Source organism: Cryptosporidium parvum, chromosome 8 (assembly GCF_000165345.1).
Source record: "Cryptosporidium parvum Iowa II chromosome 8, whole genome shotgun sequence".
Lineage (NCBI taxonomy): Eukaryota > Apicomplexa > Conoidasida > Eucoccidiorida > Cryptosporidiidae > Cryptosporidium > Cryptosporidium parvum.
In genome coordinates, this window is record NC_006987.1 from 489127 (window position 1) to 503500 (window position 14374).

General features: G+C 30.6%; 7 protein-coding genes across 7 annotated transcripts; 3 read left to right on the forward strand and 4 right to left on the reverse strand.

Moving 5' to 3' along the window:
- Window positions 1-157: 157 nt before the first annotated feature.
- cgd8_1790 (hypothetical protein) lies at window positions 158-1600 on the forward strand (the record flags this gene model as incomplete). The annotated part of the gene is made up of 1 exon (XM_627085.1): window positions 158-1600. One exon carries the CDS (start codon window positions 158-160, stop codon window positions 1598-1600), a length of 1443 nt encoding a protein of 480 aa, XP_627085.1.
- An 825-nt stretch (window positions 1601-2425) lies between these two features.
- On the forward strand, window positions 2426-3523 carry cgd8_1800 (hypothetical protein, signal peptide, predicted secreted protein; the record flags this gene model as incomplete). Its single annotated transcript, XM_627086.1, has 1 exon — window positions 2426-3523. One exon carries the CDS (start codon window positions 2426-2428, stop codon window positions 3521-3523), a length of 1098 nt encoding a protein of 365 aa, XP_627086.1.
- A 571-nt stretch (window positions 3524-4094) lies between these two features.
- On the reverse strand, window positions 4095-4868 carry cgd8_1810 (hypothetical protein; the record flags this gene model as incomplete). Its single annotated transcript, XM_627087.1, has 1 exon — window positions 4095-4868. One exon carries the CDS (start codon window positions 4866-4868, stop codon window positions 4095-4097), a length of 774 nt encoding a protein of 257 aa, XP_627087.1.
- Window positions 4869-6345: 1477 nt separating this feature from the next.
- cgd8_1820 (ATP-dependent RNA helicase, putative) lies at window positions 6346-7566 on the reverse strand (the record flags this gene model as incomplete). Its single annotated transcript, XM_001388388.1, has 1 exon — window positions 6346-7566. The coding sequence occupies one exon, from the start codon at window positions 7564-7566 to the stop codon at window positions 6346-6348; it is 1221 nt and encodes a 406-aa protein (XP_001388425.1).
- Window positions 7567-9029: 1463 nt separating this feature from the next.
- cgd8_1830 (pelota/Dom34; pelota like RNA binding domain) lies at window positions 9030-10415 on the forward strand (the record flags this gene model as incomplete). The annotated part of the gene is made up of 1 exon (XM_627088.1): window positions 9030-10415. A coding segment is annotated over one exon (1386 nt), but the record flags the coding sequence as incomplete, so codon positions are not given.
- Window positions 10416-10827: 412 nt separating this feature from the next.
- cgd8_1840 (40S ribosomal subunit protein S9, putative) lies at window positions 10828-11157 on the reverse strand (the record flags this gene model as incomplete). The annotated part of the gene is made up of 1 exon (XM_001388389.1): window positions 10828-11157. The coding sequence occupies one exon, from the start codon at window positions 11155-11157 to the stop codon at window positions 10828-10830; it is 330 nt and encodes a 109-aa protein (XP_001388426.1).
- Window positions 11158-13356: 2199 nt separating this feature from the next.
- Window positions 13357-14238, reverse strand: cgd8_1850 (E2F like domain containing transcription factor with the wHTH fold; the record flags this gene model as incomplete). The annotated part of the gene is made up of 1 exon (XM_627089.1): window positions 13357-14238. One exon carries the CDS (start codon window positions 14236-14238, stop codon window positions 13357-13359), a length of 882 nt encoding a protein of 293 aa, XP_627089.1.
- Between the last annotated feature and the right edge of the window lie 136 nt (window positions 14239-14374).

Genomic DNA, 14374 nt, shown 5'->3' on the forward strand with positions numbered 1-14374 from the left:
CAGAAGCACTTGAGTGCTCAGTTTTTGTGATTAGTATAAAGCCGAGTGGTTTTTTTCTTTGTAAAGTTTGGATACTTGAATTTAATTTAGATTAAGAGTTTGAATATTTTGAGATTAATAATAGAATATTAAGAGAAGAGTTGATAAGTTAGAAAAGATGATTATTTATAATGAGATTGAGGAAAGAACTCCAAGAATTGAAGTAGGTAAGAAAGTTATAATATCTCCACTGAAATTAGAGTTATTGGATAATGGGAGTAATTACAGCAAGACCCAGAGTTTTAATTCAATTAATTCAACCTTTCATGAAATGTCACAAAGAGGAATAAGTAGTACAGAGAGTTTGGAATATCAGGACAAGTATGTTACACCAAGTATTCTTAGTGATGATAATGAATCAGATATAGAGAGAGCTAAAATAGTAGAAGAAGCAGCAATAGTAGCAGAAAAGTTGATGAGTTCTCAGCTTTCAAAAATAAATTACGAGACAGAATTAAGAACAATGGAGACAAGATTTCCAACAAGAGTAAATTCTCCAAGATATTATAATGAAAAGAAAGAAGTAATGGATAGAGCAAATAGAATGTTAATGAAAGGAAGAAGAGAATGCTCATCAATTCCTGGATTCTTTCAAAATAAGCTTGGATGGTTTAATTGTGTTGAGAACTTTTTCTCGGTTTGTAATGATGAACAGATTGTTGAAGATAATGAATCTTGTACTATTATAGAAACGAATCCATACTTTTCACCAAAGAAGAAATCAAATGCGGATACGAATATGAAGATTTTGGAGGAATTAAAAACCTTAAATTTGGATAGTGTTACAAAAAATTCAACAATAGGTGAAGGAAGGAAATTAGCAAAGAAGGTGACAACAAATTCAACTAATGAAGGAAGAGTTCAAAAAACACAACCATCCAAAAAATTAGTTAACACTGAAAAGAGTTCAATAGCAAGTAAGACAAAAACAGATATTAATTCAAATAATGATAAGAAGACAACACAAGTTAAAGTATCAAATAAATCTTTAAAGCCAAATAATGAGATATCATCCAATTCTAAGAAGGTAGTAATTTCAGAATCTAATTCGTATGATATAGAAAACGATGTATTTTACTTGGATGATGGAGCTGGTTATATTACTTTTAATTCTTCAATATTAGATTTTAGTGAAATGGAAAAAAGACCCAAACCACAAACTACAAAGACTAAATCAGAGAACAACTCTGAAAAGACAAAAATAATAAGTTTAAACCCAAAGGATTCAGATATTGAGAATCAGAAAATATCAGTTTCTTCATTAGTTAATATGAATTCAGAGAATGCTAAAAAGAGTCCAACGATGAGAAAAAGTAATTACGCAAAAACGAATAAAATTGACACAATAGCAACTGAGAAGATCCAAAATCAGGTCTCATCCAATGATATTCCAAAGAAAGAATGCAAAAAGAAACTGAAAGCTACAAAACTTAAAAATTCAACAGAATTAAACGGCGCCATCATAGAAAATTCTAATATTGATGATCAGAATATTTTCAACTATTCTTCCAATTGTATTCGAGGAAGAATGGATTACATTTCAACAGATGTATTTGTGTGAAATCGAGAAGAAGAAGGAAGAGGATAAGATGAAATAAGAACAGAGGGAGGGGAATAAGAGAATAGTAAAAGGAGAAAGAAGAGCAAATTTAGTGTACATGAATAAAAAAAATAAGATTAATTATAGAGAATATCGTGGGGAATAGTAGTTTGGAGGGAAGTAAAAACTTCTTACTATATTTTCTTACAAAATGCTAATAGATAGTATATTTTTGTATGTTAAACAGGGTTCAGCTCTTCTAGTTGTTCTTTAGCTTTGTAGATTTCCTTTTTTTTAAAATATTAAAATGAAATATAAATTGCATGAGTTTACCGCCAAATTGTCTTTTAAATATTTTAACAGGGATAAAAAATTTCGGCATGCATGTTTATTGTGGGGATGCCGGTATGTCATACACGTGTGGCGGCAATTTCGATCTATAAATTGCAAAAGTTGTGAATGAGTAAAATAGAATGATCTTGAATTATAGAGATAATATAGGAGAGAATTAAGAAAATATATTTTTTCTTATTGAAAGGGTGGAAAAAATAAGGTACTTATTGTTAATATTTTGCAATACAACAAAAAAGGTTCTTATTGGTTTTATGCAACCTAAATAGTGATATTAAGCTTAAATATATTTCAGATATTGAGATAGACTTTGGGTAAATTAAAAAAAAAAAAAAAAGCGAAGGAAGTTGAAAAAGGACTTATATTAAAGGTTTACTTACACTAGACAAATAGTAATTGGTGTTTAAACAGCTATTAATACGTAAAGTTTTTATGCTTTAATATAAATTATCAACTGAATTATACTTGAGCATTAAAGGAAATAGTAGAATAAAAATGAACTTTAGATTAGTTTCAGTTCTAGTTGCATTATTTGCAGTAGTTCAATTTGCGGTGTCAACTTCAGTAATAGGACTTTTGGAAGGGTTTTCAAAGTACTTTTATAGTTTAAGTTATGAAAGAAAGCAAAATATAGTACATGAAGCAGTACAAGAATTACAGAGTGTATTTCCACAAGGAATGGAAACAATAAGTCTTCCAGAATCAGTAGATTTAGATACATGCAAAGCTACTTTACAAAAAGCAGTACAACAAAATCATGAATGGTATCTATTAGCTATGGGACAATTCACTCAGTTAAAGTTTTATAACAGTTTCTTAAATGAAAAGGTATCAGGTGATTTAAAAGAAGCCATTGAAAAAGCTTCAATGAGTAGCAATTCACAAGGATCATCAGATTCAATTGTTGTTAATGGTGTTTTATATAATACTCAGCAACTTTCACAGGTGTTAGCAGATGCTCAGGCTTTAAGAGAAGAAAATGTTCAACTTAGAAATGCATTGAGTAGTGTTAGAGAAGATCTTGAGAAATCTGCTACTACAATTGAAGAATTGAAGTTGGAGGCACAATCTTCATTACAAGAAGCCATTAGAGCAAAGGCTGATATTAATAAATTTGAAAAGAGACTTTCAGTATGTAGACGTAATGAATATAATCTAAAGAAGATCATATATGAAAACAAGAGAGGAAGATTCAGTAGATTTAAGTCAGCCATTTCAAAGCCTTTCAGAGCTCACAAATTGAAGAAAGCACTTGGAAAGGAAGGATACAAGGCACATAAACAAAAGAAACAGGCTGATTCTAAGAAGAGGAAAGAAATGGTGAAGAAGATTAAGAAGGAGATGAGGCAATCCAAGAGCGATAAGAGAAAGAAGCTTTTGAATAAATCTATTGCACCAGGAGAAGATACTCCAATTCCTTCAAGTGTTGAGAGTTCTCTCCAAACTGAGCAGAGTCTTGGAAAAGGCGAAACAAGCACTTCAAATCCATTAGAAAACTCAGTTTCTTCTGTTGCCTCTTTCTCAACTACTGAAAACTCAAAGAGTGAAAAGGGCGATTCATCTATGGGATCGATTTTTGAGGGTTCCAGCTAAATTTATTGATTTCTTACAATGTAATATTCTTCCAGCAATTGGTGAAGATTGTAAAGAATAAGAATCAAGATTGATAAAGAGATGCAAACAATTTAAATTTTTTTTTTCTTGTTTCATATCACATTTTAGATTCATTTGTATTCTTATTTAATTTCGCTATATCTTTTCTATTCTATGTTATTGTAATTCATTATTAATTAATATTTAGCTCTTACAATAATGATAGTTCTATATGATATTACAAATTCCAATTCGAAGCTAATAAGTTATTATAACTTGGAAAAAGAAGTAAAACTTAAAATTCTGGAATTTATTAACCTTAAAATAAATTAAGTTTTTTGGTCATTTTTTTTAACTATTTACATGCAAAATTACATGCAGTAAATCAATGTGGATAAAAACAATCACAAATTGTATACCGGCATTTGTAATTTTACACGTGTATTCATGCAAGGTGAATAACAAATGATATAAGAAAGAAAAAAAAATTAATAATAATAATAATTAAGAAAGCATGGAAAATTTATAAATATAAGATAATATCTTGATAAATTTCGTATAAGTTTAAAAATCACTTCTTTTGGTTCTTAGAAATTTCAGCCCATTTCTGTCTAGATTTTTTCTTTTTAGCTAAAATAGTCTTTTTAGTCTTAATTAACTTAGACTTATTGTCTTTAACTTTAATTCCTTGAGCTTTCTTCATTGCCTTTTCCATAGCAATTTCCTTAATCTTAGCCTTTTGTTCTTCTTCAGGCAAACTATTAATAAGCTCTTCCTCCTTTTTAAGGGCATTTAAGGCATTATTAATTTTTTTCATCTTTGATTCTTTCTTCTGCAGGTAATCAGCAGTACTTGGAATAGATAAAGTACTATCAATAATTCTTCCAAACTTGAAGGATGATTCAGATTGTTGTATTTCATCAGATTCAGGTTTAATATTCTTTTTATCAATTGCTTTCTGAGCAGTTTTTGTTGTTGATTTTTTTGAATTTTGTTTATTTCTCCTACTATTTACATTATTTTGTTTTAATTCTTGAATTTTTTTGGCCAATCTTTGCTCTAAATCATTTCTAGTAAGTTTTGAGTTACTTTTATCAGAACTGGTTTTTTGTGTATTTGACTCTAATTGATAATCCTTATTGCTTCCATTTTTATTCACATTAAAGTAATCTCTAATATGACCAAAAGCAGGTAGCAAATTCCTTATTCCAAATTTATCCCTTCTAGTCTGAGAGTTAAGTTCTTTCTCATTTTGAATATTCTCCGATGCCAATAAAATATTATAGGGAATATATCCTAATATTGACGAAAACGAACCCAGTTCTTTCCAAATATTTGCCGTCATTTTCTAAATTAACTGTCAAATACTTACTGAAAATCTTTGATTGAAGTATGTGGACAATTATTTGAAAGAATTAGTTTTCTTTATTTTGATTTTGATTATTTTAAATCTCGCCAACTGCCGCCCAAAATTGCCGCCTAGTCATTTTGACATTCACTAGGCATTTCAAATAGGAGTATTCAATGGGGGAGGAAAACATTAAAGGTCAGATGGAGAGAGGATTAAAAGAAAAAAAAGCAGGGACAGAGTTGAGGATCAGACAAGATGAAGGTTGATGTAACTGGAGCGAACAGAGCAATCTTCACAAAAGTAGCAGTTGGAACTAAAAGAGATTTTTTAGAGCTAAAAAAAAATAGATGACAGAACACTTTCAAAAATATAATTAGTTTGAAAAAAAAAAAAATTTTAATTTGTAGATATTCAGCCATGTCAAATATACCCTTAATATTGTCATTATTATTATCATTATTATTGCATTCATCATCAAATGGCAGACAATCCTTACAAAAAATGAGTATTACACTAATTAAAATTTAGACTTGGTAAGAGGCCGATGGCTGTATGAAAACCTTACCACAACTTCCCTTCCCATAGTTCCAAATGGCATCCATCAATATGAAACATATACTGATATTCTGACAGCGCATTTGTTAATGAGTAAATCAAATGCAGCACATAAATGCAATCCTAACTTGGCCAAATCATCAATTGCTGTCCATATAACTAGATCAAGGTCTTCCTATTCAATACCTTAAATCACTTAGCAAGTAATTCTGGCCTTCACTCATCCATTCATACTTTACCAGTCAAGCCCTTTAAATATATTATAGTTATTCCCATGTGGGCAGAACATGGCGCGCTTGTATGTAAATGTGCATGCAAATTCTTAGTGAATAAATGACAAGCAATACTTCTTAAATAAAAAAAAAATGATTACTCTTTCTTCCTTCCTTCAAGGATAAAGCAGGCTTTAGTTATAGTTATAATCGTAATAGATGGGCGATCTATCTTCTTTCTTTTTTTCTTCCTTCTTTCCCCTCCTTTATGAAAAAAAATTCTGTAAAGTATTGAATAAAGGCCAATTTCAAAAGGCGGGTCCTTTAACTCAATAAAATTGTGGTATAAATCATAAAATGATTTAAATTCTTTCATCTTAAATTCAAACAAGAGGATTTAAGGGAATAGATAGTGACTAATGTACTGGAATAGAGGTGTGGCTTAATTTAGAAAGGACATAAACTTGAATATCTACAAATAAACATCGCATTTTAGCTTGAATAACATTATTATGACCTTTTCTTCTTCATCCATTCCTGTGATATATTATTGAAAAGGAAACTAGTCACCTTCATGCTTCAATTCGAATTCTAGCTATTTACTCCAGAAATATTAAAAATATTAACGGAATAAAGACACCAATATTGCATAATTTACCATTAGCACCAGAATAAAAAAAAAAAGAAGAAACAAAGATTTGATTTTAAGTATATAAGGCAGAATCAATTTGGGCGGGAATTGGTGAAATCTCTGTGGCCAATTCTTTTTCAATTCTATATAAGTTATAGCGATCTTCATAAGTTATAAGGTTGATTGCGAGCCCAAGATGCCCAAATCTCCCAGATCTACCAATTCTGTGAAGGTATGTTTCGGAATATTTAGGGAAGTCAAAATTAATAACGACATTAACAGATTGGATATCAATACCTCTTGTGATAAGATCAGATGATACAAGACACCTACATGCACCGTTTCTGAAGTCATGAAATACTCTATTTCTGTGAGACTGGAGCATTCTTGCGTGAATATAAAAGCATGAGCTTCCAAGCTCAGTAATTTTCTTTGCTAAAAGTTCAACTCTTGTAACAGAATTACAAAATATAATGGCTTGGTTAATTTGTAGTTTACTAAATAAAGTATTAAGACAATGTAATTTCTGCTTCTCTTCAACAAAAGCATAATATTGTGTAACACCCTTTAAAGTGAGCTCGTCCATTAGATTAATTTCATGAGCATTTGCAAGATATTTATCCTTAAAACCTTTAACAGTTACGGGGAAAGTAGCAGAATATAAGAGAATTTGCCTTTCTTTTGGTAAAAACTCTATGAGTTCCTCAATAATTGGCTGAAATTCTGGACTTAATAATTTATCGGCCTCATCCATAATAAACATAAAACAACCACTCAAGTTACACACCTTCTTATTAGACAGATCCAAAATACGACCAGGAGTTCCTACCAATACATGAACTGGGTTGTTTAAACGTAATATATCATCTCTTAAAGATGTACCACCAGTACTAACCATACACTGGACATTGATATGCTTACCAAGCTGCTTCACAATACTGCTAGTTTGTAAAGCAAGTTCTCTTGTTGGGACAAGAATCAAGCCTTGAATAATGTTCTTTTTAGTATTGATTTTCTCTAATAATGGTATAACAAATGCTGCAGTCTTACCTGTTCCATTCTTTGCTCTTGCTAGGATATCTTTGCCTGCAAGAGCCACTGGTATACTTTCTTCTTGAATTGGTGATGGTCTCTCAAATCCTTTTTCATAAATTCCCATCAAAAGTTCTCTTTTTAAAAAGTAGTCCTCAAAATCACTACCCTTTGTTTTAGTTACATCGTCTGTCTTGAACCTAGGATCTTTAGGAGGGATGTTCAAGCCCTTCATATCATTACTTAATCTTTCAGTCTTCATATCCTATTTTTCAATATTATTCTCTATGTGTATAAAGTTATATATATATATTACATAAATACATACATATATATATATTTATATTTATATATATATATATGTATATATATTAGTAGTAAAGGTCTCGTATTTTTGCTATTTATGATGTTATAATCTAGTAAATTCTTCTAGACTATTAAAATCTAGCTCTATTACTTTTTGTTTTACCTTATTGATCTTTGTTATCCTGGAACTTTAATTTTATCTTTAGACTTTCTGCGAGACACGTTTTTTTTTTAATTAAATACCTTTATGTACCCCTCAGCTACTAATAAATATAATATTTAGGCGGCAACACCGCCCCGCCTATTATCTAGTGATTATTATATTTGTTAATTTACTATTAAAAATAATTATGGATAATTTTCAATATAAAGAAAGTAAATACGAAGATATTTGCTATTATATATGCAATACTAATTATCAATTAAATTTATTGATTTAGAATTCAAAACAATGACGTATAGATGTAATAGCGATACATTTGCGACTTTAGTTGAGTACAACTCATTTCTTTTTTTCTGTCAAATACATTAAAATCTTATATTGTTAATTTGGATACTTTATATTTCAAGCCCCATTAGGGATTTTTAAAAAATTTTCTAAGCTTTGTGTGATGTTTGGCGTCATCCTCGTAATTACGTGGAAATTAATTGCAAAGCTTTGTTTAGAAAGAATAGAACTTAATATAGAAAGTTGATTTAAAGAATGAAAAAGTTGTTAAATTAGTCAAATATCCCATTTTTTAAGTAGTAAATCAATAATGAACATAATAATCAAATCTATTTGGATTTTGTACTGCTTTTCATATAGATTATTTACAAAAATAATTTGAAAACCAAACTATTAAAATATAAATAGCTAAAAATATGTTAAATTTTCAGAGAATTAAATAATAGAATCTTTCCCTATTCTTATTCTGCATACACATGCATTAAGGAAATTATGGCTTTTAAATAGATATTTACTTAGGAAAGAAAAATAAAGGTTTCTTTAAAGATTCCAGAAAGTGTTAATAAATAAAACATAGAAAAAATTTAAGCAATAAGAAATAAATGAACCTAATAAGTTAAAAATTTCATTAAAAACCTGCTCATTCAGATTTTCTAGACTTTACTTTATTTTCTTTATATATTTAATATATTTACAATACAATTATATATATTTATACGCATGCAAATATTTAAAGAGTTGGCGCCAAAGAGTTTTAGAAATATTTGACAGGAACAGGTTAAAGAATAATTAAATGGTAATAATAAATGATATTATCTAAGAAAAAGATTAAATGAATGAGAGAATTGAATGAAGGAAGAGCTTTTTAACTTTTGATTTTTGGAATGGAATAATATTATATTGAAGATTATGTTACTATAAGAAGAAATAATAATAATAGACATTAGAATAGTTTGAATAGACAATCTTGAAAAATGAAGTTATTAAAATCAAAGAATTCCGGGAATGGATTTGGATATGTAAAATTAAAGATTGAATCAGAAGATGATATCTGGGAGTTGTATAATTTAATTCTATCAGGAGATAGTGTTCGTTCAGTAACATATAGAAAGACTCATAAGGAAAATACATCTGGTACGGTTTCTGTTAAAGTGCATAAGTTGGTAATGACAGTAATAGTAAAGAATACTGAATACGGAGGCAAGACTTTAAGAGTGAGTGGATTTAATGCAATAGATAATGAACACGTGAAAATGGGACAACATCACACTTTGGAGCTTAAGGTAGGGTCAGAATTGATTTTATATAAAAGAAGTTGGGACTGGTTAGCAAGAACACGCTTGGATGAAGCTTGCAAAAAGAAGATTGGAACAGGAGACGATATTTTGATTTTGTTAATAGGAAATGGAGTAGCAAATATGTTTCTGGTTTCATCTCAAAAGACCACCAAGTTATTTACTGTTAGTCATAATATTACAAGAGGAGGTCAAAATAACAATAATTCATATAAAGAAAGCAAGAACAAATTCTTTCAAATGATAATTCAAAATTTAGTTTCTCATTTAAACTTTGATGATTTGGATAATATTATATTAGGAGGCCCAGGTTTCTTCAAGGATGATTTTTTCAAGTATTTGTTTGATTCAGATAATCAAAAGAATAAAGAATTTACTAGTATTTTAAAGAGAAAGAAGCATATCTTTATTATCACAAAAACAAGTAGTGTATTTCAATCATCAATTGATGAAATTCTTTTAAGCGAAGATTTTCAGGAAAAACTTAAAGATACTAAAGCTTTCCAACAAGTTAAATTAATTCAACATTTTCAATATCTTCTTGCTACTAATCCTGATCTTGTTTGCTATGGACTAAAAAGCACAGAAAATGCTTTGGAAAATAATGCAATCGAAACACTCATGGTTTCTGATGCTCTTGTTAGATCTGACTGTCTTAAAATTAGGTCCAAGTTAGCTAATATTACAGGAATGAATAATAGTATGGGCGGCAAAACCTGTATTTTTTCATCTACACATAATTCAGGTAAAACTTTAGAAAATATGTCAGGGATTGCAGCAATCTTAAGATTTCCTGTTGAGCATTTACAGGAATGTGAAGTTGATGAACCTAATCAGGCATGGGAAACTGGAGATGAAGGGGGAGGGAGAGATGATGGTCAAGATGAGGATTTTGATTGGTTTAAAAAAGAAAAAGACGAAATTAAGAAACACCAAATGTCACAACTAGATAATAATTCTCTTGAAAAACAGTTCCAACAAAATTCAACAATTAGCGATAATTTTCTTGCAAGCTTGAAGAGCGATAAGCAAGATGATGATTTTTTCTCTGAAATGGATTAATTTCCTCTATTCTATTTTTTTTTTTGCATGTATTTAAAGGCGCCAAACACACGTCATTTATTTGCATGCATTATTAAAAATTCTTTGTATTTTTAATCAACAATTAGAATAGGCGGTAATATTCTTTAAATTAGCAATTAATTATATAATTCTAACTCCATGTTTTTCCTTTCGTATTCCGCACAACGGCCCTAAATTAAAACTCCAGAACACTAGATCAAACAAGTAAGACTTAGTGTGAGAGAAGAAGTCGTCAAAATTAATATGGATTAGATAATACTAGTTTTTAATATTCCTGAATATTCTAGATAATAAGTATTTCCTAGTGTTTTAGTAAGATAAAGAAGAAAAGAAGCTAAGTAGTCTTTACTCTATATCTAAAAAAATAATAGAAAGCTTATCCATAAAATGTTTACTCCTCATCTTCTCCGCCTCCGCTCTGGTTCTTTAAAGTTCGTCTTCTGACACGGCCTGCACGTCCTCCTCCGAATGGAGATGTTAAGGCAAAGTCAATGTGTTTCTCAGAGTCGAGTCTGACCATGAATGATGGTACATCGACTATTTGACGTCCAACACGGATGTGGTTTTGTCTAATTAAGACACGAGCATGGTGAATACTCTTTGCCAATCCGAGCTTGAAAACACGGGTTTGGAGTCTTCTCTCAAGGAACTTGCTAATAGTTAAACCAAGTACATAATCCAATTTTCTCTCTTCCTCAGAAAGGAGTCCAAGTCTTTCCATACGTCTTAAAAGGGCCTCACCTATAATTATAAATGAAAGTTAATAAAGAATCTAACCAGAATTAGGTAGAGGAGATATGCGGCCATATTCTAAAGTAGTTAAAGAAGTCAATATATACAACACATCATATACTTCTATATAGAGCCATTCCACATTCCTTTTCTTCTCTTTTCATATAATCTCAGAGAAGAAAAAAACATACAAAAAGTTGTGAAAATGGATAAATAATAAGTATAAATGTATTGGTGAAGAGAGCGTGCGGTTAGGAATAACCATCTACAGGTAGGTAGATAAGAGTAGAGAGATTTTCAAGATCATTAAATGATTTGATTTAAATTAGGCTTTGAGATTGTATATGGGGGGAACGGGTAAGCTTCAAACGGGAAGTATGTCCTGATATGTCCATAAGACAATACCAGAACCAAACTTTGATCGGAGCCACCAACTTTTTCCCACATGTTAATATTGCATACGATATTACAACGTAAGCCATCCAGCTCACATTACTTACAATCTTAAAGATTGCTAAATATACATATGCATAGAATAATCTCACTCTCAGCCCTACTTTCGACCAATCATTCCTCTTCTCTACCATCATTCACTCTCTTATTAACTTCATTAACCAAAATACTTGCATATTACCTCCATTAATTATAACTGGATATATTACAGCCACTAATCATAGCAGCGACGTGTAAATAATATCCAGATCAATTATGTTAAACTTACCTTGAAAAACACGGATTGGATCCTTCTCGTCTAAAGTTAATAAGTGACGAGCAGCAGCTCTGATCTTAGCAAGGGTGTATTGAACACGCCATACTTCACGCTTATTCTTTAAACCATATTCACCAATGAGCTTCATTTCAGCATCCAAACGTTCCTATAGAAATTGACGATATAGTTATAATCAATGTTCATATATATTTTTCAAATTTTCAGTTTTCTCCACAATTACACTCCAAGCAGTGTTATTGCAGAGAACTTTAATGTACTTACCTTCTCGAATGGACGCTTTGGTTGACGAGATGTCTTTGAGTGATTTGTATATGACTTAACCATTTTCTCCTTATATATATAATTTCTCCGTCAGGGTGAAAAAATTACAGAGTCGTGAAATTGCAATCTCTTTAAAACCTTTATGGTCTCTTATTTTAATTTTAAACCTATTACTATTACTTTCTTCTAGTCTATTATTACCTTTGCAATTACTATTTATATATGTTATATTATATTATTAATTACTTCAAACTTGGCGCCTAAAGCATTATTTTTTGCTTTTCAATTAAAAATATAATATATAAATATATATATTTATATAATATTTATATTTGAAATTGTTTATTTAAATATAAAAAAGCTAAATTAAAGTTCCAAACATTTATTTTATTTCTTCATTATACCCTTAGTAACAAATTATCTATTTCACCTATGAGACAGGAATGATTTATACACTGAGACGACCTAATTAAATATTATAAGTACCGTAAATTCCCGCCTAAAGAAGGCAGCGCCAACTTCTTCCGAAAATTATTGTGTGGTGAAGCTTGTCAGTTAATTAGTTTTGGAAAGGCGGGTTCAATAGAAGCTGATAAGAAAAAAGTCAAATAATATTTTTGTTTCCAAAAAGAAGTGTATAAAGTGACTGGGGGGAGGGGATAGAATTAATACTGATATTACAAATGGAAAAGACTTAAAACTAATATATATATTACTTCTTTTTTTTTCTTATAAAATGATTTGCTTATAATAAAATAATACACGTGTCTGCATGCATGCATGCATAACGGTAAAGTGGGTTACGGCCGTGCAAGAAATAGATAACGGCGCCAGGAAGAAAAAATAGTTAAGAAAGAAAAAATAAAGGAAAATTACAAATAGTGGTAGCAGTTGTCTTATATTAGTCAACAAGAAAAAAAAAGTAAATTGTTATGTTTACTTTAAAGAAAAAATATAATTATATAAATGAGTATGTGGTTGTAAGGGATGAATGTGGAACAAGCAATCACGAACTAAATTGCTGCTGCATGCAAAAATTAAACAAGCGAATATAAGTGAATTTAATATGTATTTACAAAGATTGTAATGTATAAGTAATATACATAAATCTCTCAATATCTCGATTAATTATAAAGTATGTTTCAGATCAATAATAGTTGTCATAAAGAAGTGCAATAATATACACATCATCTCTAATTAGTTCTTTAGTTCATCAGAAATTGGATTGTTTGCATTACTACTTGCAGGAGGTGGATTCAAATGAGGGTGTTGGACTGGCTGAAGAAGCTGATTAAGACCAATATAGTCAGCCACATTAATTACATCCTTATCATTACAAGTAGAAATCCTCTGTCTAACAGTTTCTTGTAGAGCATTAACCTGAGCTTCAAAAGCTGTCAAATAAGCAATCTTGGCGGTTTCAACTTCAGCTCTTGCCTGCTCCTCAGATCTAAGTTCATCTGGGCCGCTTGAAAGTCTTCCAGTATGATCCATTCTTGATCTCTCTACAAGTTGATCAATAAGAGGTCTATCTGGATCTAAACCTGCCCAAATAAGATTCTTACCAACTCCAACGCTTCTTCTTACAACTCCAATAGCTAATAATACATTCAAAACATCATAAACTCTTCTTCTAATATTCTTGGCTTCGGGATTCTTAGAACGACCTGGACCATCTCCTAATTCCATATTAATTAGATGCTCAGTCATTTCATGATAAGAGGCGACCTTAATTGCACTAACTTTTTCACATACTCTGTGACTAAAAACTCCTAATTTACAGCGGTTTCTCATTTGGCTTGGCGTACCTCCATATTCTGCCACGCCGCCGGCTCCATTACCTGCACCTCCGGCACCAGCACCAGTACCAGCTAAGTGATGTTGAGGCAATAACGATAAATGAGGTAAAGATGAGTGATCAGCAGAAACTAATTGCTCATTTGTTCCTCCCGCTGATGTTCCTTGTGGCATTTTAAATTGTCCAGGGTGATGCTGCTCCATGCCTCCCCCAACAGATACTGGGTGTTGAGAATATCCACTTGGAACAAACCCTCCAGCTCCTAAGTTTGCGTTATTCATCTTTTTCAATAACTCGATATTGGACCTGTAAAGTTTTGTTATTAGTTTTGGTTGCTTTAAAAATGGAAATTTGGCTCTTTTTTTTTTCTTAATAACCGCTCTCGGCCTTTCCTACTTAACTACTTTAAAAATATAT